The sequence below is a fragment of the Lithobates pipiens genome, unplaced genomic scaffold (genome assembly GCF_037356315.1).
Source record: "Lithobates pipiens isolate NorthernLeopardFrog02 unplaced genomic scaffold, aLitPip1_a1.2 Scaffold_1, whole genome shotgun sequence".
Classification (NCBI taxonomy): Eukaryota; Metazoa; Chordata; class Amphibia; order Anura; family Ranidae; genus Lithobates; species Lithobates pipiens.
In genome coordinates this window covers 130,007,510-130,030,049 of record NW_027507685.1, presented here as the reverse complement: position 1 = coordinate 130,030,049, position 22,540 = coordinate 130,007,510, and the positions used below count along the sequence as shown (strand labels likewise).

The 22,540-nt window shown below is 46.1% G+C and overlaps 1 protein-coding gene across 2 annotated transcripts in view; it reads right to left on the bottom strand.

Annotated features, from left to right (window-relative positions):
* Positions 1–22,540, bottom strand: part of PNPLA7 (patatin like domain 7, lysophospholipase) — a 620,671-nt gene that overhangs the window by 402,834 nt on the left and 195,297 nt on the right. For both annotated transcript variants that reach the window (XM_077476726.1, XM_077476735.1), the window contains 2 exons: positions 11,359–11,442; positions 3,500–3,597 (listed from right to left, as the gene is read on the bottom strand). In XM_077476726.1, the coding sequence (XP_077332852.1) occupies positions 3,500–3,597; positions 11,359–11,442 (182 nt within the window). The remainder of the gene's footprint in view (positions 1–3,499; positions 3,598–11,358; positions 11,443–22,540) is intronic.

Sequence of the window (22,540 nt, the reverse complement as noted above, 5' to 3'; positions counted from 1 at the left end):
TCTGGGGTCCCCAGAGATTATATACCACGTGGATAAGGAAAGGCACAGATGTTACAAATGTGACGCTTGAATTCAGTCGTACGTCATCATTCCTCCCCAAAGACCCCTCTGTAAGTTGCCAGCTGGAAATATATATTCATTTTCTTTTCTGAACTAATGCAATTAATCAGTTCTTTGACATCAATATACTGTCAGCAAATTCCTTTTTATTTCATCACACGTGTGCTTGAGGGTTTGGGCACGGGTGTTATTTAAAAGGAAACAATGGTGCACTTCAGAGAGTGAACGGTGTTAATAAATCATTTCATAAAAGTAATTGTTGACGTAACTTTTCTACTTGCTTACTCTTCCATACTTTAATGAGGACATTTATTTTACCAGTTTGAAGATTCTCCCTCTAGTGGCCATAAGCAAGTCAGTATAGTCTGTATGCAAAACTGCTGCTAAGATAGACGGCTATGAATAGGAAAACAAGGTCTTCAGTCAGCACAAAACTCAGTAATCCGATTGATAGCCACTGAGAGAAAGGAAAAGTCTGGGGCTCATTCACATGCGCACAGATGCCCATGCATAGAGCAACAGAAGTATGTTCAAGCGTCTGGAGCAGTGTGCAGGCAGCCCATGTTAGTTAACACCTACATACAGACCTTATTGACTCACCCATACATCTGAGTTTTACAGACATGGAAGGACAGGTGCATGGCCCTGAACACAAACTGTTATGCCGCGTACACACGAGCAGACTTTCCAGCAGACTAGGTCCGACGGTCTTCCCGACTGACTTTCGTCAGATTTCCGACACACTTCCGAACTAACGGACCAAGTCCATTCGAAAGTCCATTCGTTTTGAAGACGGGACTAAAAAAGGAAGTTCAATAGCCAGTAGCCAATAGCTTTCCTTGCATCGTATTCAGTCTGTCGGACTTGCATACAGACGAACGGTTTTCCCAATAGGAATTGAGTCTGTCGGACAGATTTGAAACATGTTCTATTTCTGAGTCCGTCAAATTTTTTCAATGAAAAACGATCGGATTAGCCCACACACAATATATCCGACGGACTGATTCCATCGGACCTAGTGGTGTGTACGCGGCATTTGGGGAAGTGCACCAGTCCACGCATGCCTGTCAAACTCGGATATGATGCTGCAGCTCTTGTGTGATGCACGGGCCTCTGCACCAGTGTGCTCCACTACTAAGCAAGGGACAGAGCCTGTACAGCAAATATGGCTTTCCACATGTGCACACATACAATTAAAATGCACAAAGATGCTTTGTTTTGTTCTTAAAGCAGAGTTACAATTTTCTTATTCAATTTTCCTTTAGATTTACCATAACCATAGAATATGAGGTCAAACCTAAACACTTTCAATGTGTATGCAATCAGGCAGGCCCTCGCACTACATAGTTGGAGGTAAATCTAAAGGAAATTGAATAAGAAAATTGTATAGTGTATGGCCAGCCTAACAGCAGAAGCACTGAGTGCCTGTAAATAGTGTAAAAGTTGCAAAACCCTCTTGTGTGACTAGAATTCCCCAGATCTCCAGCATTATGTTGTCTAGAGGCTTGCATTTTGGCTCCCACACAGAAATATGCTTCCCCTCCCCCAAACCCAATGAGAGCGTAACTCCACTTTTGTTGAGAAAAAAAACATTCCCCCTAGGAGTGATCTATGTACATTGCAAGAATTTTAACAAACTTTGTTGCAGGTTCCTACCTTTTGTTATTCTGAAGAAAACCCTGTCTGTTCCTACATGCCCCTGTGCTGAGTAAATCTAATGGGAGTGCTTTCATAATTATCAACCAGCTGCTGCAGAATCAGAGCTCTAATGAGGAAAGCTGCTGTGCCTGCATCCCTTTAGATATTTGTTCCTATTGGGAGCATCTCACCAAAAAATAACATTTTTGTTGCAGGGGGTGCCTGAAATCTAACTTGCATCTTAGTAAAGACTTCTGGGAAAATCAGTGGGCCAATCACACAAGCAGGAAATTATGTTTCTGGGGGGTGTTCTGTATACATTCTGTGTACATAACACCTCCAGGTAGCCATATTGCATTTCATTTTCAGAAAATTAAAGCAGCTGCAGATTGAAAAGGAAAGATATTTTTTAATAACATTCAATTACAATATGACTTATGCCCCAATTGTATACACTATACTATTTTTTCTTTATTTGCCTTTTTATTCCCCAGCGAAAGTGGAGTTACCCTTTATATATTTTGTGTATATTACTCTTGAAAATTTATTCCAAAGCTGTGTGCAAAAGCTTTCCAGAATGCAACTTTTCCTTGTAATAAAATGCCTGGTTGATCCGGCTATATCCATGACTACCACCTTGTTAGTGGCCACCCTGAAGCAACCGCTCCTCTGGCTGCAGAGATTGCCACTTTCATTGCGCATGCTCAGCAGCAGATCCTTGTAAAGCCATTTCTCTCTCATTTCCTCTAGAAGTCACCCCACGTGACTCTTCATTAGCTTGAAGGGCGGTTCCAGAAGATTGAATGACAGAAGCCTGACACACTGTTCCTTTATTTGCTTCCTCTGTCCCTCCACTTAGCGCTTTCACCCCACCTGTCTCCTCTTTTCCTTCACTCTTGTGATGCCTGCCTTTATCTCTACAGCTGGCACTCTTCCCTTCTTCTGCTAGTGTGGCGTTTGCTGGGCAATAGGCCTAGTTCTGGCAGCAACATAACGGCAGAAGCTTAAGGGAGAAGGACAGGAGTCATAGCAGTGGCAGCTGTGGGGGGAACAAACAGGCAGGGGTAAAAGCATCTGAGCAGTGGGCTAAAGAGGGACACAGACAGATGGCTCTGTGTGTGTGTGAGATAGATAGATATATATATATATATAAAAAATCTTTTTTTTTTTTTTTTTAACATATGACCACTGATGATACTTTCTGCATTGCTCCTCCCCCTTACAACTCTGCAAAGAAGGGGCGGTATATCACATGACCAGACTTCCTAACATCAAAGAAAGAAAAAAAAAAAAGAGAGAGAAGCTAGTTATTTTTTTTATGTGGGCTAAACGTTGTTGCTTCCCTTGTAAGATTTGCTATCAACAAATGTGAACTTTTTGAAATAGGTTTAATGACACTTTAACAACCAGTGCTGACAAGACTTCAATACATCGGCAGGTGCGCACTGGGTGTGGATCAGGTTAGAGGAGATCAACTCTTGCTCTCCTTTGGTCATACGTGAGCAGCACTGGAGTGAAAAGGCAGAAGTATTTTTACCAGCAAGAATGTGAACAGAACTGTATGTTACTATCTCAGTAGAGGTGCACTTTATGTCATCTTTTTCCATAAGACCAGATTTCTCAACAAAGGATGTGTTCCAGCAAAAGCAGGTTAGGGCTTGCTTTTGTGAAGAATGTGATTTTCCAATCTACATGTATATTGAGCAGACTCTTCTGTACCCCAATTTACACAGTGCTGGCAGCATCACAGCTCCTAATACCATGTGTCCATCTTACAAGTCCAAACTCGACTTTTACATACCTTATTCACTGGGCTGGGAGGAAAGTCATCAGGCGTAAGGCTGACTCTAGCTCTCTCGTATGCCATGTCCATGTCGGAATTAGCTGCTTTGGGGCTCTCTGGAAATTTAGAAATACAGATGTAAAGTACAGGGTAAGACACAGAACTCTTTAAGTGTAACTTCTAGAAGTGGTTCTCAACCCTGTACCCCCAACAGGCCATGTTTTGGGACTCTCTTAAATAATATAGCTCTCCAAAATACCAAACCATTCACTCTGATTTAAAGCACCTGTGCAAAATAAAGGAAAACATGCAAACATGGCCTGTTGGGGGGTACTTGAGGACAGGGTTGAGAACCATTGACTTAAAAAGGACCTTTATTTTAGTAGCATGCTAATGCATTTCTTACTGCATACAGGTTGAACACTGCTTAAAGATGACGTTTAGTCCATCCCAAAAACCACTAATCAGTGATACCATGGAGCATGTATCCTGGAGGGAATACATGTTTTTCAAACCTCCACCCCCTGGATTCATGCTAACCTAGACACCCATATTGTACAAAACTACTTGGCAGATATGTGGACTAATTTGCACACCAAGAATATTTAACATTCCCCCTATATGGGGGATAAAAACGCAGTGAACACCTGGATCTATATAACAATACATAAGGCTACTTCCACACTGGGGCACTGGGTGCGTCGGCAGTAAAGCGCCAATATTTTTAGCCGATCCAGGCTCAGGAAAGGTCTCAACCATATGGTCAGGATTCACCCAGTGGCCTGGATTGGTACCTAGCTCAGCCTCACAGTGCTCTACTGAGAGCCTCAGCCAGCCCCTCATGCCTCCTCCATAGCGCACATGAGCGCTGGAAGGGAGAGCAGAGAACCGTTGACCATTTGATCGCTCACTTCCCACTGCAGAGCCAGCAGGGGACAGATGCAGTATGGGATCGATGCTGCATCCACCTAGGCTAGTATAATGTTTTTTTTTGTTTGTTTTGTTTTTAAGTCACCAACTTCTTTTTTCAACAGAACTTCTACTATTACTGACCCACAATGCAGTGTGTTCTGTGAATGGACAATGAGGATCCTGTCATTCAACTGCTTCACCTCTGTTCACAGAAAACACTAAACTTTAGCTTTAACTATACATATAGTAATATCTTGTAGAAGTTTTGTCTACCATAAAGGAACTGTTTGTTCACTGTGATTAGGACACACTGGGGGAGATTTATTAAATCTGGTGCACTTAGAATTTGGGGAAGCTGTGTATGATAGCCGGTTTCTAACTTCAGCTTACAAACCCCGAGGGCTTTCACACTGGAGCAGTGCGCTAGCAGGACGGTAAAAAAAAGTCTTGCTAGCAGCATCTTTGGAGCAGTGAAGGAGCAGTGTATACACCACTCCTGCCTATTGAAATCAATGGGGCAGCGCGGCTACACCGCCGGCAAAGTGCTGCAGCAGCGGTGGTTTTAACCCTTTCTCGGCTGCTAGCAGGCGGGTTAAATTCGCCCCCGCTAGCAGCCGAACACCGCCGCTAAAACGACGGTAACGCGGTGCTAAAAATAGCACTGTTTTACCGCCAGCGCCACTCCCACCCCAGTGTGAAAGGAGCCTTAGGGAGAAAGGTAGGAGGAAATGACGATATATGTAGCAAGAAAGGCATGCTGGGACCGGTGGTTCCACTACAACGAAAATGGGGGCGTGTGTTGCACAGCCTAGCCTACATGTATATTATACTAGCAAAGCAGCTTTCTGAGTAAGGAAAATATATATTTCTGTCTATGGCACACAGAACGCTCTACTCACATGCTCTGTGCCAGAGAAGTGCTAATTAATCCAACACAAAGAGATATAAATAGGGGTTTCTAGGGCGGTGAACCAGTGGGTGATGGAAAAATCAGATGCTTTCTAATTAATCACTGTGGGTGGGGGGAGGCGGCTCCATACAGATCAAACGAGCGAGGTAGAAAAGTGTAGGTTAACTGACTTTTAGAACTTGTTTATGCCAAGAGATGGCCTGGACACAAAATGGCAAAGTGCTCCTTCTGCAAACTACACAGAAGGGATGATAGCCATTTGTGTCCGTCCAGACAGAAATCTAGGAAAATTTACAGTGCTTTAAAGTCAGGGAAGAAATGGGGTATATTGCAGAACAAAATAATTCTGATTCATTGAGAGGGAATCTCAGTTTTCACCTCCACATGCAATTTCTCTCTATTTGTCACTTACAGTTTTCAGAGTTTGTAACATACCCCCAAACCATATATTTTTTGTAAAAGCACACACCTGATAGAATAAAAAGACTGTGCTGCTGATTTGCTATGTCCTGTGGTAGTTGCGCAAATGTTTATCAAAATAATATTTTTGATAAGAAAATGTTAGATTGTTATTAGCGCCCACAAAAACGCAGTGTAACTTACAAAATTTCTACTAAAATGTATTGAGTTAGCATTACAGTGATTAGAAATGTAAAAATTTTTTAATTAAAATAATGTTATACTTGCCTGCTCTGTACAATAATATTGCACATAGCAGCCCCAAATGTCCTCTTCTGAGATCCCCGCCAGCGCTTCTGGCTCCTCCTCTTCTGTGTCTGCCCCCACAGCAAGTGCTTGCTATGCTATGGGGGGCAGACGTGGGGGCTCTCTCCCAAGACGGGCTGTATGCGTCCCTGGACAGACACAGTGTGGCTCGACCCCATCCCCTGCTTACTCCTCCCAGGGGTTGATTGACAGCAATAGGTGCCAATGGCTCCCGCTGCTGCCTCTGTGCCTTTGAGAGGGAGAGAGAGCAGTGATGTTGTTTCCAGGCACAGCGCTGGATCGAAAGAGGAGCCAGGTAAGTATTTAGGGGAGCTGGGGGAGCTGACACTGGAAGGTTTCTTTACCCTAATGCACAGAATGCATTAAGGTAAAAAAAAGTATGCCTTTAGAGCCACTTTAATATGGTAAAGATTTGTACATTTTAAAATGTGCCTTTTTTGGCAAAACGGTGAAAATCACAAAAAAATAAGCGACCTATGGTAAGTAACTTCTTACGCTGGTTTCACACTTCTGCATTATGGTAACGCAGGATCCACAGTGCTGTGCATTTCAATGCACTTCACCAGCACACCTGTTTGCACCCCAATGCACTTCACCAGCACACCTGTTTCTGAAAATTAAAAATCAGTAGTTACAAAAACTGTAGCTGCTGACTTTTAATAAACAGGCACTTACCTATCCCACGATCCAGCACTGTGCTCACCCGAGGGGGAGACGGGAACTGTCTTCGATCTCCAGTGCCAGCATCTTAAATGTGGGTAGATGGCTGTGACAACATGTAGCTTCACAGCCAGGTGCCCACTGTGCATGCATGAGCCACGCTGCGCATTGTAAATGGTCCCGCAGTCCTCTGGGACCTGTGACATGTCCCATAAGACTGTGGGGTGGGAGGGTGGAGGAGAACTTCCCCTTGGTTTGCCTAGTTGACCCAATCGGAAGTGGGAGCAGATACTTGTCAAAACCAGGTACCCCCACCCCCAAAATAAAAATTGGCAAATGTCAGAGGGGGAGGGAGGAGGAGGATGTTCCACTTTAATATGATGTGCGTCACAGTTCACCACAATGCACAGACGGAATACACTGCCTGTGGTCACGTCTGTTTTTTGTGAGTTGCGGCATGCTGGCATCCAATTAAAAATGAATGGGTTTTCTTATTCAGGACATAATGACAGAATCCATGAACAGCCTCGGCTTTCCGGGACTCTCCCTCCTGAGTGGCTGCGACAAGTTTGGGGGTCAATCACAGCCGAGCCAATGAGGAGAGGAGGCGGGGCAGGGCCCAGTTGAGGCTGTGTGCAATTGGACACGCAGAGCAGCAGCTGAGGAACGAGTCTGCTTGGGTGCCCCATAGCAAGCTGCTTGCTCTGGGGGCACTCGGCAAGAGGGAGGGGCCAGGAGTGCTGGTGGGGGACCCAGGAAGAGGAGGTTCGGACTGCTCTGTGCTAAACATTACACAGAGCAGGTAAGTAGAACATGTTTGTTTTTGTTTTGTTTTTTTAATTGCCTTTAATATCACTTTAAATTAGTGCAATCGCATCTTGAATGTAGATGCATACACTTTGATACGAACTCTTAAGGGGTTTTTGGGAAACGTATTTTAGCATCAAGCAGACAGCTCTTGGGCCAAGTTTGCTGGGCAGGCCAGTCCTGGACAAATTAGCAGTTATTTGAAATCATGCCCCTTCAAGATTATTTTCCATACAATACAATGCTTAATTTCAGATACATTTGACCATCTTTTTAGACTCCTTGCCAGACTCCTAGGCACCCACAACTTTCTTTGAGAGCTCTATTAACCTTGCCATGGTGACATCATATATGTCAATGGCAAAGAGAACACCAGAATCTAGCTATCTGAGGTTTAAAGTGTAAGTTCACCTTTACAGAAATTTGAAATCCTTGCAGCTTTTGCTCTTCTTTGCCTGTGGTGACAGGGCAGGCTACACGGGTTCTGATTGGTCGGCACCGCCCATGTGACGGAACCAGCTAATTAGAATGCCTCCTATGTACAAAGTACGTTTAGGAGTTTGAGCCGCAGGGGATTTCCAATCCTCAGAGCAGTGAAGCGGTGGCCCGATGTGTCAGTGCTGGTGATCGCCGGACTCCTGGTCAGCGTGACCGGGGGGAGGTTTAATAGGGAGGGGGTCCTGTGTAAGTTCACCAGATTTTTCTGGAAAGGTGAACTTACCCTTTAAATTAGACATAAATTAAAATTAAATTAGACATATTCCACATTAAAAAGGCATCTAACCTCAAACAATAGATTGGATTTAAAGTGGTGATAAATATAGGGATTTTATTTCCCTTTTCATATTACAAATTTGCAGTTTCTTTAATTTAGATTATAAGAAGGAAAAAAACATGTCAATTCTATGTGTCATTTGTTCAAGTTTTGTTTCCACATGGCTGTGTGTGCCATATTAACTCCCACCGGCCACTTTATTGGGTACACCTGTTCAATTGTTTGGTAACACAAATTCCTAATCAGCCAATCACATGGCAGCAACTCAATGCATTTAGGCACCTAGACATGTTGAAGATGACTGAAGTTCAAACCGAGCATCAGAATGGGGAAGAAAGGGGATGTAAGTGACTTTGAACGTGGCCTGGTTGTTGGTACCAGATGGGCTGGTCTGAGTATTTAAAAAAACTGCTGATCTATGGGGATTTTCCTGCACAACCATCTCTAGGGTTTACAAAGAATGGTCCAAAAAAACGAAAATATCCAGTGAGTGGATATTAAGTTGTGTGGACGAAAAAACCTTTTTGTTGTCAGAGGTCAGGGGAGAATGAGCAGACTGGTTTTAGGTGATAGAAAAGCAACATTAACTCTTAGTCTCAATTTCATCTGCGACATTCAGATGGTAGGGTCAGAATTTGGCATAAACAGCATGAAAGAATGGATCCATCCTGCCTTGTGTCAACAATTCAGGCTGGCGGTGGTGATGTAATGGTGTGGGGAATATTTACTTGGTACACTTTGGGCCCCTTGGTACCAACTGAGCATCTTTTAAATGCCATGGCCTACCTGAGTATTGTTGCTGCCGACCATGTCCATCCCTTTAGGACTACAGTGTACCTATCTTCTGGTGGCTCCTTTCAGCAGGATAATGCACAGCGTCACAAAGCTCAAATCCTCTCACCACTGTTTTTTTGAACATGACAATGAGGTCACTGTACTCCAATGGCCTCCACAGTCACCAGATCTCAATCCAATACAGCACCTTTGGGTTGTGGTGAAACGGGGGATTTGCATCATGGATGTGCAGCCGACAAATCTGCAGCAAATGCATGATGCTATCATGTCATATGGACCAAAATCTCGAGGAATGTTTTCAACACATTGATGAATCTATGCCACAAGGAATTAAGGCAGTTTTAAAGGCAAATGGTGGTCCAACACAGTACTAGCATGGAGTACCTAATATAACGGCCGGTGTGTGTGTAATTATATTATATATATATATATATATATATATATATATATATATATATATATATATATATACATACACATACACACTCACACACATACATACATATTGTCTGTTATTTTGTATAAGCTAACTTTTTGGTCATGTGTCTTGGCTCTTTGGAGACTGTGCTTTATATAGAAAAATACATAATATAAATGAAATACATGCAATACATATTTTATCTCCATTTTGGAAGTACGTTCTGAACAGAAGAAGCAATTTTGTGGGCTGGACCAAATCTCCAGCACTGACCATAATCTCCCTAAGGACTAATTACCGTATATACTCGAGTATAGGCCGACCCGAGTATAAGCCGAGGCCCCCAATTTACCCCCAAAAAACTGGGAAACCTATTGACTCGTGTATAAGCCGAGGGTGAGATATGCCTGTCCATCCCTGTGTGTGTCCGTCCATCCCTGTGTGTCCGTCCATCCCTGTGTGTGTGTCCATCCATCCATCCCTGTGTGTGTGTCCATCCATCCATCCCTGTGTGTGTGTCCATCCATCCATCCCTGTGTGTGTGTGTGTGTGCGTCCATCCATCCATCCATCCCTGTGTGTGTGTGTGTGTCCATCCATCCATCCCTGTGTGTGTGTGTGTGTGTCCATCCATCCATCCATCCCTGTGTGTGTGTGTGTGTCCATCCATCCATCCCTCCCTGTGTGTGTGTGTGTGTGTGTGTGTGTGTGTGTGTGTGTGTGTGTGTGTGTGTCCATCCATCCGTGTGTGTGTGTGTGTGTGTGTGTGTGTGTGTGTGTGTGTGTGTGTGTGTGTCCGTGCAGCCTTGTGTGTCCAGCCTACCTGTGTCCCAAGCCTCCGTCCGGTCCCGTCCCGAGCCTCCGTGTCGTCCCGTCCCAAGCCTCCGTGTCGTCCCGTCCCGAGCCTCCGTGTCGTCCCGTCCCGAGCCTCCGTGTCGTCCCGTCCCGAGCCTCCGTGTCGTCCCATGCCAGGATCGCCGCTCTTCGTCGGCGCCCTGGCGGCCATTCCCCTGTTCAAAAGCCGCGCCTCCGCCTCCGCCTGTGATAGGCGGAACACTCAATTTCCCAGCACTCTGTGTTCCGCCTATCACGGACATCGTCTCATCCTCGTCCGTAGTACGAGGATGAGCCGATGTCCGTGATAGGCGGAACACTGACTGCTGGGAAATTGAGTGTTCCGCCTATCACAGGCGGAGGCGGAGGCGGAGGCGCGGCTTTTGAAAGGTAGAATGGCCGCTGTCTGTCTGCTCGACACGCTGTTCGGGCAGTCAGACAGCGGTGACTCGAGTATAAGCCGAGGGGGGCACTTTCAGCCTCAAAAAAGAGGCTGAAAATCTCGGCTTATACTCGAGTATATACGGTAGTTAACGTACTATGCAGCTGCATTCTAATCAACATTCAGTCAGTCCTTAATATCACCACTTTATTTGTGCATAATCAGAAAGGGCATATTAAAATGAAAATAACCCAATACAGTACAACTTTTACAGGTTATGTTATTTGACAGAGCTGCTTTTTTAGAAAATAAGGTGCTAGTATTTTCTTATCTAATGGAGAACAAGGAAAGTCAAACAGATCGATTTACTGAAAACCAGATAAGTGGCAGTTGGGAACCATGAGTGCCAATATATGCCAGATTTAATAATGTGTGGGATAAACAAATCTACAGGAAGCAGGGGAATGTTTTTTTTTTCCTCAACAAAAGGGGAGTGATGCTTTAAAGGAAACCTTTTTCCTATACATGCTACAGTAAAACTTTGCTTTCAGGTCTGAAGCCTTCCAGATAAGGGGTTTCATTAGAAAAAACAACAACTACTAAACGCCAATATGCACTGTGTAAGCCCATCTCTTTACATTTTCAGCACCTTTGCTTACCTGGGATTTCAGCTAGACTTGAAGATGATCGACTTCTCCGATGACCAGTACTGGAGCCATCACAGGCTGAGAATTTGCTGGGATCTGAATGTAGAAAAATACAAGATTTATCAGGTTAGATTTGAGAAATGAATAAAGAATATATATACAATGCATTCATAACATATTCAGACCCCTTTTACTTTAAGTTTTGTTATGTTGCAGCCTGATACTACAGTTGTTTAAATTATTTTTTTTCCTCATTGATCTACTACAATCAGCACCCCATAAAGACAAAGTGAAAACAGAATTTTAGAAATGTCTGTGACTTCATTAAAAAAGGAAAAAAACTGAAGTATCACATTGGACAAAGTATTCAGACCCTTTGCAACAACACTTGAAATTTCTCGATTGTTGCACAGATGTTTCTACACCCTAAATGGAGTCCACCTGTGCTAAATTAAAGTGATTGGACATGATTTGGAGGCAAACCTCTCTATAAAAGGTCTCACAGCTGACAATCCATACTGTGTCAGAGCAAAAGGGGCAAATGGACTACCTGCATAGCTCAGAGACAGGATTATCACAAGTCAGAAATCTGGAGAAGGCTACAAAAAAAAAAGTTCTGCTGCCTGAATGTTTCCAAGAGCACAGTGACCTCCATAATTCTCAAATGGAAGACATGTGGCACAACCTTGACTCTTTCAAAAGCTGGCCGTCCAGCCAAATTAGGTAATTGGGGAAGAAGGGCATTAGAGAGGTGACCAAGAACCCAATGGTCACTCTGTTTGAGCTCCAAATATCCTGTGTGGAGATGGGACAGAAATTCCAGAAGGACAACCATCACTGCAGCCCTCCACCGATCTAGGCTTTATGGCAGAGTGGCTAGACAGAAGTCTCTCCTTCGTGCAAAACACAATGCCAGGGATTTTGGCTTACCTGTATATTCATTATGCTGGAGTACAGGAACGAGACAGGGCTTGTATTTATAGACCATGTACATGCAAGCTATATTCAAGTGATTGGACTATGACAAAAAACTTGCTAGGGCAGTATCTATTGCACACTTTTATAGCCACAACCACTCCGTAAGACTCCATTGTTTATGCAAGCAATAAAGAGCAAACACACAAAATAGAGGGGAGGTACTGATGTCCTGTACTGTAACCGAAAATAAGGAATTTACAGGCAAGTCAAAATTCCTATTATCTTAATTGCATAGTATAGAACACAGGGCTGATTTTCACAGACCATGGGACAACCCAAAGCAATAAACTGAAGGGTGGGCAACAGCATAGCAACAGAACAGTAAATACACCCACAAATAAATTAGGAATAAAAAAAAAAAAAAACGGATTTTATAGCATCAAGGACAATAGAAGCAAAATGATCCCCCAGCACCACTGCCAATATGATGATCTATGAACTGTGGACCGGTGATTTAGCAAGGACATTCAGGCCCCAAAATGCAGTACTTGAATCAGAAAAGGGCTGGCGACTCGGATGCTCTTGAATAAAAGTCCTTTATTTGGTTACATGGGTACAGACTACGCCGACGCATTTCGGCTAAGAAGCCTTCATCAAAGCATACGTTTGATTTAAAAACTGATATTTATTACGGAGTAAGCACTCCAAATGGGGCAGGGACATCTTTATCAGAGCAATCAAAACAATTAGAAACACAAGGAGAAAAAAAGGAGAGAAGCACAGCAGGCATATGAGGGACATATCATGAACAAATAAAGCATATTCAATGGTGCAATAAATGCATCAAAGAATGCGATTATGTTAAAGAATGCGATTATGCTAAAAGATTTATGTCCATCCTATCATTCAAACCATACAGTTTTCTAGTATTGAGGGTATGGATCCACCACACTACACGTTTAAGCAAAATAAGATGAGTGTAACCTCCTCTTGGGGGTTTTTAACCTGTTCAGCACCAAAAAAGGAAAAGGTGTCAAGATTACCATGATGGAATTCGCGGAAAGGTTTTGACATATTTGAGATATTTTTAGCATTAATATTTGTAGTGTCATTTGTGGTGTCATTCACAAGTTACGAGATTCTAACTATCAACGGGCGTATAGTGTACCCAACGTATTGTAGACTGCAGGCACTACACTGTATAACATATACCACCGATTTAGACTTGCAGTTTATGTACTCTTACTAAATACTGTTTGAATACTCTTTATGTACTGTATGTCAGATCTCATTTTCAAGGCATTTAAGGCTGTGGTTTCTTGCTTGGTCAAATTCATTATATTTCTATCATTGTCTTGTTCACACGATTCCTGCAATTTAACCAATTCTGATTCCACAACACTCTGAAACTAATTCACAATGTAATTTCTGTTTTGAACAGGGTAAAAATATACACCCCCATGTTAATATTTGATTCCTGTATACCAAAAGATCCTCCCTCTGATTCTACTTGCAGACCCTCCAATGCAGACCTTGCTACTAAAGAATCAAATCTGAAGGAGGTGGTCTCATTTTGAACATTGTGACACACTGTGGATTCGCCATCAGAAGGTATATCCTTGAAATGTTCCCTAAGCATTAGATTTCTTACAAAACGATTGATATCCAGTATGGTGGAAAAAAATATGATTTTTGTACTCGTTTTCTCTGAAGTAAACTGACTGACACAGCTCCATTAATCTTGACATAGGGTTGTTATGCCACCTTCAGGAGAGGACTAGGCAGAACATGTTATACATGTGAAAAAACTGAATTTTACAGTTCCGCCTAGGGGGCGGTCCCTCCAGTAACATCCCCTCAGCCTGCTTCCTGCAGCTCAGTATGTCAACAAGCAGTATAACATAAACTAATAGGAGGGGAGGATGCTGTGTCAGTCAGTGAACTTCAGAGAAAAGGACTTTACAGCGAGTACAAAAATCCTATTTTCTCTTTCGTTCACTGACTGACACAGCTCCATTAATCTTGACCATAGGGACGTCCCCAAGCAGTGTCATAATGAGGGGTGGGAACAGTATAAAAAAACTTCACCCACAACCAGAAGTGTTCCCTAACAGGGGAGTCATCACCTTATCTAGCCGCATCAGAACAATGCAACAGTGCATTATACTCAAAAGTAACTGTATTTTCTTTAAACAGAAACAGGAGTGCAGAATTGCAACATTGCACGGCCGCCTGCAAAACTTTGCGGCCAAAGCAGGCATCAGACAATGCGCTTACATCCACTTTAGAATTTGGTAAAAGTGTGAACGGACGACCAAGTCGCCGCCTTACACACTTGAGCGACTGACGCTTCATGTCGGAAAACCTAAGAGGTTCCAATTGCCCTGGCAAAATGAGCTGTGACAGGAAAGGGGGGCACCTGCCACTCCTTCAAGGCATAGGCCTGTACCACAATCTGTCTGATCCACCTAAAAATGGTGGCCAACGAGACTGCCATACTTTTCTGCGGACCCGTTACCAAAATGAACAGATAGTCTGACTTCCAAAAGGGAACCGTGGCAGACAAATACACCCTTAGAGCCCTGGCCATGTCCAGGGAATAAAGGGCCACCTCTTTAGGATGTGTCGATTTAGGACACAGATGGTAACACAATGTCTTCATTGATGTGAAATGCGGAAACCACCTTCAGCAGAAAAGAAGGTTGCAGACGCAATACCACCTTATGGATAACCAGATAGGGCGACTTGCAGGACAAGGCCGCCAGTTCCAAAACCCTCTTGGCCGAAGTAATGGCCACTAGGACGACCACTTTGAGAAAGTCAACAAGGGAAGTTTCCGGATGTTCTCAAATGGCGGTTTCTGAAGTGCCAATAACACCAGATTCAGATCCCATGGGGGTAAAGTTGGACGCACCGGAGGGACTACATGCCTGACCCCTTGCATAAAAGTTCTAACTAGAGAGTGAGACGCCCGGGGTTGTTGGGAAAAAAACAGCCCGAGGCTAATATTTGTCCCTTAATGGTGCTTAAGACCAATTTCTGGTTTACTCCTCGCTGTAGGAACAGCAGGATCCTGGAAACGGAACAGGTGCGCGGACGCCACCCCATCACCTCCCACATGGAGATGTAGGCCTTCCAGATACGATGGTATATCTTCCGAGAAGAAAATTTTCATGTCTTCAACATAGTTGAAATTACAGAGTCTGATAGGCCTCGGTTCCTTAGCACCTGGCTCTCAGCCGCCATGCCATTAAAACCAGCGAAGGTAAAGCAGGATGGAGAATTGGACCTTGACACAGAAGGTCCTCTCCCAGCGGCAGTCGCCAGGGAGCGTCCGCAACCAGGCGTACTAGGTCGGCGTGCCAGGGATGCCGAGGCCAATCTAGGAAAATCAGTATTGCTGGAAACCCCTCGGCCTCCACTCTGCGGAGCAGATGTGGTAACAGTTTTAGTGGAGGAAAGGCATAGATCAGTGGGTACTGACCCCCATGGAGCCACCAGCGTGACTTGCGCATCTGTCCAAGGATCTCTTGTCCTGGATACGAATCTCGGCACCTTTCGAATGAGACAGAAGGCCAGAAGATCCACGCCTGGTGTGCCCCACCGCAGGCCCAGTAGCCTGAACACCTCCATTCTCCTGGGTCCAGCATCTGGCGACTTAGGTAGTCAGTCTGCCAGTTTTCTACTCCCAGGATGTAAATGGCCGACAAGGCTGGTACATGTCGTTCTGCCCACTGAAGGATGTGAGCGACCTCCCGTGCTGCAGCCGAGCTTCTTGTTCCTCTTTGATGATTGACATATGCCACCGCCGTGGTATTGTCTGACTGAATCCTGATCGGACACCCTCGTAGTCTCATCGACCATGTGGAGAGGCACAGCCTGATCGCTCGAAGCTCGAGCACATTGATCGGCAACTTGGATTCCTCCCCCAACCATCCCCCGACCAGAGGCCCTGGGTCGACTGTACTCCTAGTACTCCACCCCAGCTGGTCAGGTTGGCATCTGTTGTGATCATGGTCCAATGTAGAGGTAGGAACAACTTCCCGGACTGAAGTGCCGGGGACCTAAGTCACCAGAGCAGGGAGTCCCTGACTGACTGGCTCACCCGAATCTGCCGATCCAGGGATAACGGAGATTTGTCCCATTTTGTCAATATCTCCTTCTGGAAGACTCTGGTGTGATACTGGGCATACGTTACCGCCTCAAAGGAGGCCCCCATGAGACCCAGAACTTGCATGCAGAACGCAGCCACGACCACATGTGGTTCATCAATAGTTTTACCGCGGCTCTGAGTCTTCAGCTTGTCTGAAGGGAGAAAAACTCTCACTTTCATTGGAGTCCAACAGTAAACCTAGGTACTCCAAGTGCTGAGTTGGTATGAGCACCGACTTTTTAAGTTCAACAGCCACCCAAATTCCTGCAGGGTTTGCATGGTGTTTGCCACATCCTCCTTTAATTCTGAGGCGGAAGCTGCTCTCAGAAGGAGATCGTCTAGGTACGATTGCGATTCCGTGTTGTCGCAATAACATGGAAAAAGTGGAGTCAATACCTTGGTAAAGACTCAGAGTGCTGAAGCCAAGCCAAAAAGGAGAGCCACAAACTGGTAGTGGGCTTACCCAACTGCAAATCGCAGAACCCTCTAATGCCGGAGGCATATGGGTATGTGCAGGTACGCATTCTGGATGTCTAAAGATGCTAGGGAGTCCCCTTGATGGAGTGCAGCGACTACTGAGCGAACTGATTCCATTCTGAACCTCTGTACTTTAACAAAGCAATTGAGGGCTTTTAGGTCCAAGATTGGACGTACCCCTTCTTTTTGGGGACTACAGATTGGTGTAGAACCCCGGGAACCTTTCCGAGCCCGGAACAAGCACCATCACCCTGCGGCTTAGCAGGTCCCATACTGCCCCCAATAGGGCCTCCCAGCGAGCCGGGAGTAAGAGTATGCTGGAGGGGAAGAATCTGTTTGGTGGCCAAGAGAGGAACTCTATATTGTAGCCAGAGGAAATCAGTTTGCAGACCCATTGGTCGGATAGCCGAGAGGCCCACCGGGCTGCAAACTCCCGAAGGCGACCCCTCACCTGTATGACGGGCGGGGGCAAACCTTCATGCGGTACCACTTTTGCTCGCAGACTTGTTAGGCTTGTGGTTCCAGGGACGCTTTTGTCCCTCAGAGGTCGTCGGATTGGGAGCGTGTAGCCTAAGTTCCGGACGAAAAAGCTCCTTCCTGGCCGCTCTTCCTGGTCTGTGGGAGCAAGGAACTCTTCCCACCTGTGACATTCTTAATAATGTCATCCAACGAGGCTCTAAAGAGCCGCTGACGAAGGAAGGGTAGATCCGTCAAGGCTTTTCTAGATACCTGGTCCGCCAATCAGAATTTCAGCCAAATCAGGCGCCTCAGCACCACTGCTGACACTGAAACCCTGGATAGCAGAGGAAGAGTATCCAGAGGCGTGTCACAAAACGTTCTTAAGGCCTTGCACGAACTGGTCTGCTAGTTCCACACAGACGGGGAGTAGCCTGCTGCTTCTCCAATTTGCGGTGCAAACGTTTTGCCCATTCAGTAAGTGTCTGCGACACAAGTGCTGAGGCCAGTACTGGTCGTATTGCTGACCCCACAACCGTAAACAGGGAACGGGTCACTGCCTCGGCCTTCTTGTCCGTGGGGATCCTTAAATGCAGGAGCCCCTCTACCGGGATCGTGGTTACTTATTTAACCTGGATACTGGGGGGTCCATGACCAGAGGAGCCGACCATTATTTAACCACTTTCAGACCGGACCATTTTGCTGGTAAATGACCAGAGGTCTTTTTACACTTTGGCACTGCGCTGCTTTAACTGGTAATTGCGCGGTCATGCAATGTTGTACCCAAACAAAATTTGCGTCCTTTTCTTCCCACAAATAGAGCTTTCTTTTGATGGTATTTGATTGCCTCTGCGATTTTTATTTTTTGCGATATAAACGTAAAAAGACCGCAAATTTTGAAAAAAAATGATATTTTCTACTTTTTGTTATTAGAAAAATCCAATAAACTCAATTTTAGTCATACATTTAGGCCAAAATGTATTCAGCCACATGTCTTTGGTAAAAAAAAAGTCAATAATTGTATATTTATTGGTTTGCGCAAAAGTTGTCACATCTACAAACTAAGGTACGTTTTCTGGAATTTACGCAGCTTTTAGTTTACGACTGCCTATCTCATTTCTTGAGGTGCTAAAATGGCAGGGCACTACAAAACCCCCCCAAATGACCCCATTTTGGAAAGTAGACCCCCTAAGGAAATTGATAAGAGGCATGTTGAGCCCATTGAATATTTTATTTTTTTGCCTCAAGCGATTGAATAATGACAAAAAAAAAAATTTTTTTTGTTTTTTACACAAAGTTGTCACTAAATGATATATTGCTCACACATGCTATGGGCGTATGTGAAATGACACCCCAAAATAAATTCTGCTGCTTCTCCTGAGTACGGGGATACCACATATGTGGGACTTTTTGGGAGCCTAGCCGCGTACGGGGCCCCGAAAACCAAGCACCGCCTTCAGGCTTTCTAAGGGCGTAAATTTTTGAGTTCACTTCTCACTACCTATTACAGTTTTGAAGGTCATAAAATGCCAAGATGGCACAAAACCCCCACAAATGACCCCATTTTAGAAAGTAGACACCCCAAGCTATTTGCTGAGAGGCATGTTGAGTCCATGGAATATTTTATATTTTGCCACAAGTTGCGGGAAAATTACAAACTTTTTTTTTTTTTTTTCTTTCACAAAGTTGTCACTAAATGATATATTGCTCACGCATGCCATGGGCATATGTGAAATGACACCCCAAAATAAATTCTGCTGCTTCTCCTGAGTACGGGGATACCACATATGTGGGACTTTTTGGGAGCCTAGCCGCGTACGGGGCCCCGAAAACCAAGCACCGCCTTCAGGCTTTCTAAGGGCGTTACAGTTTTGAAGGCCATAAAATGCCAAGATGGCACAAACCCCCCCCCCAAATGACCCCATTTTGGAAAGTAGACACCCCTAAATTTAGGGGTACACTAGTGATACTAGGTAATAAATGGCGGGTGCCCTGAAACTATAAAAAAATAACTAACCAACCAGCGTCACCTGTAACAGTTATATGGTGATCACTGGTGAAAGGGTTAACTAGGGGGCAATTAGGGGGCTTTATGCGGTAGTATATGGGGGTCCCTGGCGCTATAAAAAGCTGCAGCGAACCTAAATACCTACCTGCCTAACTAGCGTCACCTGTGACACTAATACAGCGATCAGAAAAACGATCGCTTATTAGGCTGGGTTCACACTGGAGCGATGCGGGAACGCCACGAATGCGCGGCGGGTTCCCGCATCGCATGCCTCCCGGCGGCAGTTCACACTGCCCTATGCGAACTGCTGGCAGTGTCAGTGAAATGTTACTGACACCCCCAGATCAGTTCGCATATCGCAGTGCGATCTGCAAACTCGGATCGCATGGTGTGAACACCCATGCGATCCGATTCTGCTGCGGGCCAAAAAAAGGGTCCCGTGCGAATTTGCGGCGGGTGCGGCGGGTGCGGCGAATGGCTGAACTCGAATCGCACAGAGATCGGATGTGATTTGCACTGCAGTGCGGTGCGAATCACATCCGTTCTCATAAACCGCTGCAATGTGAACCCAGCCTTAGTGACACTGGCGACGGGGGGTGATCACGGGGTTAAACCTTTATTGGGGGGGTTAGGGGGGTACCTTAGAACTAAAGGGGGCTAACCCTAACTGCCCTAACAGTTATTAGTCACAAATGACACCCGCCGGGTGATCAGGGGGTTAAACCTTTATTAGGTAATAAATGGCGGGTGCCCTGAAACTATAAAAAAATAACTAACCAACCAGCGTCACCTGTAACAGTTATATGGTGATCACTGGTGAAAGGGTTAACTAGGGGGCAATCAGGGGGCTTTATGCGGTAGTATATGGGGGTCCCTGGCGCTATAAAAAGCTGCGGCGAACCTAAATACCTACCTGCCTAACTAGCGTCACCTGTGACACTAATACGGCGATCAGAAAAATGATCGCTTATTAGGCTGGGTTCACACTGGAGCGATGCGGAAACGCCGCGAATCCGCGGCGGGTTCCCGCATCGCATGCCTCCCGGCGGCAGTTCACACTGCCCTATGCGAACTGCTGGGAGTGTCAGTGAAATGTTACTGACACCCCCAGATCAGTTCGCATATCGCAGTGCGATCTGCAAACTCGGATCGCATGGTGTGAACACCCATGCGATCCGATTCTGCTGCGGGCCAAAAAAAGGGTCCCGTGCGAATTTGCGGCGGGTGTGGCGGGTGCGGCGAATGGCTGAACTCAAATCGCACAGAGATCGGATGTGATTTGCACTGCAGTGCGGTGCGAATCACATTCGTTCTCATAAACCGCTGCAATGTGAACCCAGCCTTAGTGACACTGGCGACGGGGGGTGATCACGGGGTTAAACCTTTATTGGGGGGGTTAGGGGGGTACATTAGAACTAAAGGGGGCTAACTCTAACTGCCCTAACAGTTATTACAGTCACAAATGACACCAATGCAAAAAAAAAAAAAAAAAAAATGACATTGGTGTCACTGTGACTGGGGGGCAGGGGTAATTGGGGGGGTGATCGGGGGGTAAAGGGGGGGTGTGAGTGTGCCTGGCATGTTCTACTGTGTGTGTAGAGTGTTGGTGCAACTCACCGATCCGCTCTCCTCCGTGTCGGAACGAAAAATACCGACACGGAGGAGAGAATACATCACTTCCTCTCCTGTGTTTACATTACAGGAGAGGAAGTGATGTCACCGGGGATTTCTATTCGTCGGGAGCGATCGCGAGGGGGTGGCCATGAATGAATGGCCGCCCCCTCGTCCCGGATCGCTCCCGGACGAAAACCGACCGCCGCAGGCACCGGGCGGGGGCCCGATCGGGCCCCCGACCCGCGGGAGGCAAGGGACGTACATGTAAGTCCTTATGCCTGCCCGTGCCATTCTACCGACGTACATCGGCGTGCGGCGGTCGGCAACTGGTTAAGAAGGCTCTCCTCAAAGGGGTAACGCACCGCCATGCTTTTTGGGACCGAAAAGGTCCGTTGCGGTCGCCCCCATTCCTTATATATGAACTTACCGAAATAAGTCAGATACGGAAACACCTTAGGTGCACGGGCTGGCTTATGAGACCCAAAAGGGACCGCTACTTCAGCGGAAGGACCTGCTGTATCCTGAATGTTCATGGTATCATGCACAGCTGTGATAAGTTCTCCAACTAGCTCTTTGTCTTGCGTGGACCCAGACGGGGACTCATCCTGACTGTCCGATCGATCCTAGTCAGCGTCATCTGAAGCCACAGAGCAGGGGCCGCCAGTCTCAATGGGGCCAGAGTGTGCGTCAGAGCACTCCCCGGAGGAGGGGGGGGGGGGGGGGGCAGGAGCTGCTTTTTACCACCTTTGTGTCTGCACAACGGCTCCACCCTGGCAACGAACGTTTTAAGGACCGCAGACAAAGCATCCAAAGGCACTGCACTGTTTGCAGACGAGCCAGTTGCAATTGCAGGGAGTTCGGGGGAAGAAACACCAAGCTGACCCACCCTGTCTGCCACCTTTGGGGACTTAGGACAGGTGCAGAGTCCCACCCTCCTAGCTGCTGCAGACTGAGGGGCCCCCACTGCAGGACTCACCACCCTGACCGAGTTCTGCGCTGTTCAGCTACAAGTTCCTGCGTCCAGTGTCAGCTCCCAGGTGTCCTGAGTGAGAAACTGCGCTGTTCTGAGCAGCAGGGACAAGCGCTGAGCATAAAAACCGCCCTGGGCTACAACAAAATGGCAGCTGGCTGCCCAGTATAAGGGATATAATCACAGCAAAATAGCCCCTGACCATGCTTTCCACTGAGGCACACCAAAAATGGCCGACAATCAACTGTACACAGAGAAAGGACAGTGAAAATGGTGTCAGAACAGCGCTATGGCGATCAGCACATGCAGACTACCAGACACTCAGCGGGGAGACCACAGACATCCAGGGACACAGCCACCCAGCGCAGCCCCCCATCCTAGATGAGAGCCCCCCAGGGGACCCCTGGCTACAGGCACACACACCGCTCAGCAGCATCCCCCACGGGGGGGGGGGGGGGAGGGAAGATAGGGGCAGGGAGAGAAGAGAGGGACCCCCAAATCGACTTCCCACGGAATGCCCAGCTGCTCAACCCCGCCGAGGCAGGGAGAGCTGTACTTACCATCCGGACGAGCTGGGGACATCCCATCACAGACCCAC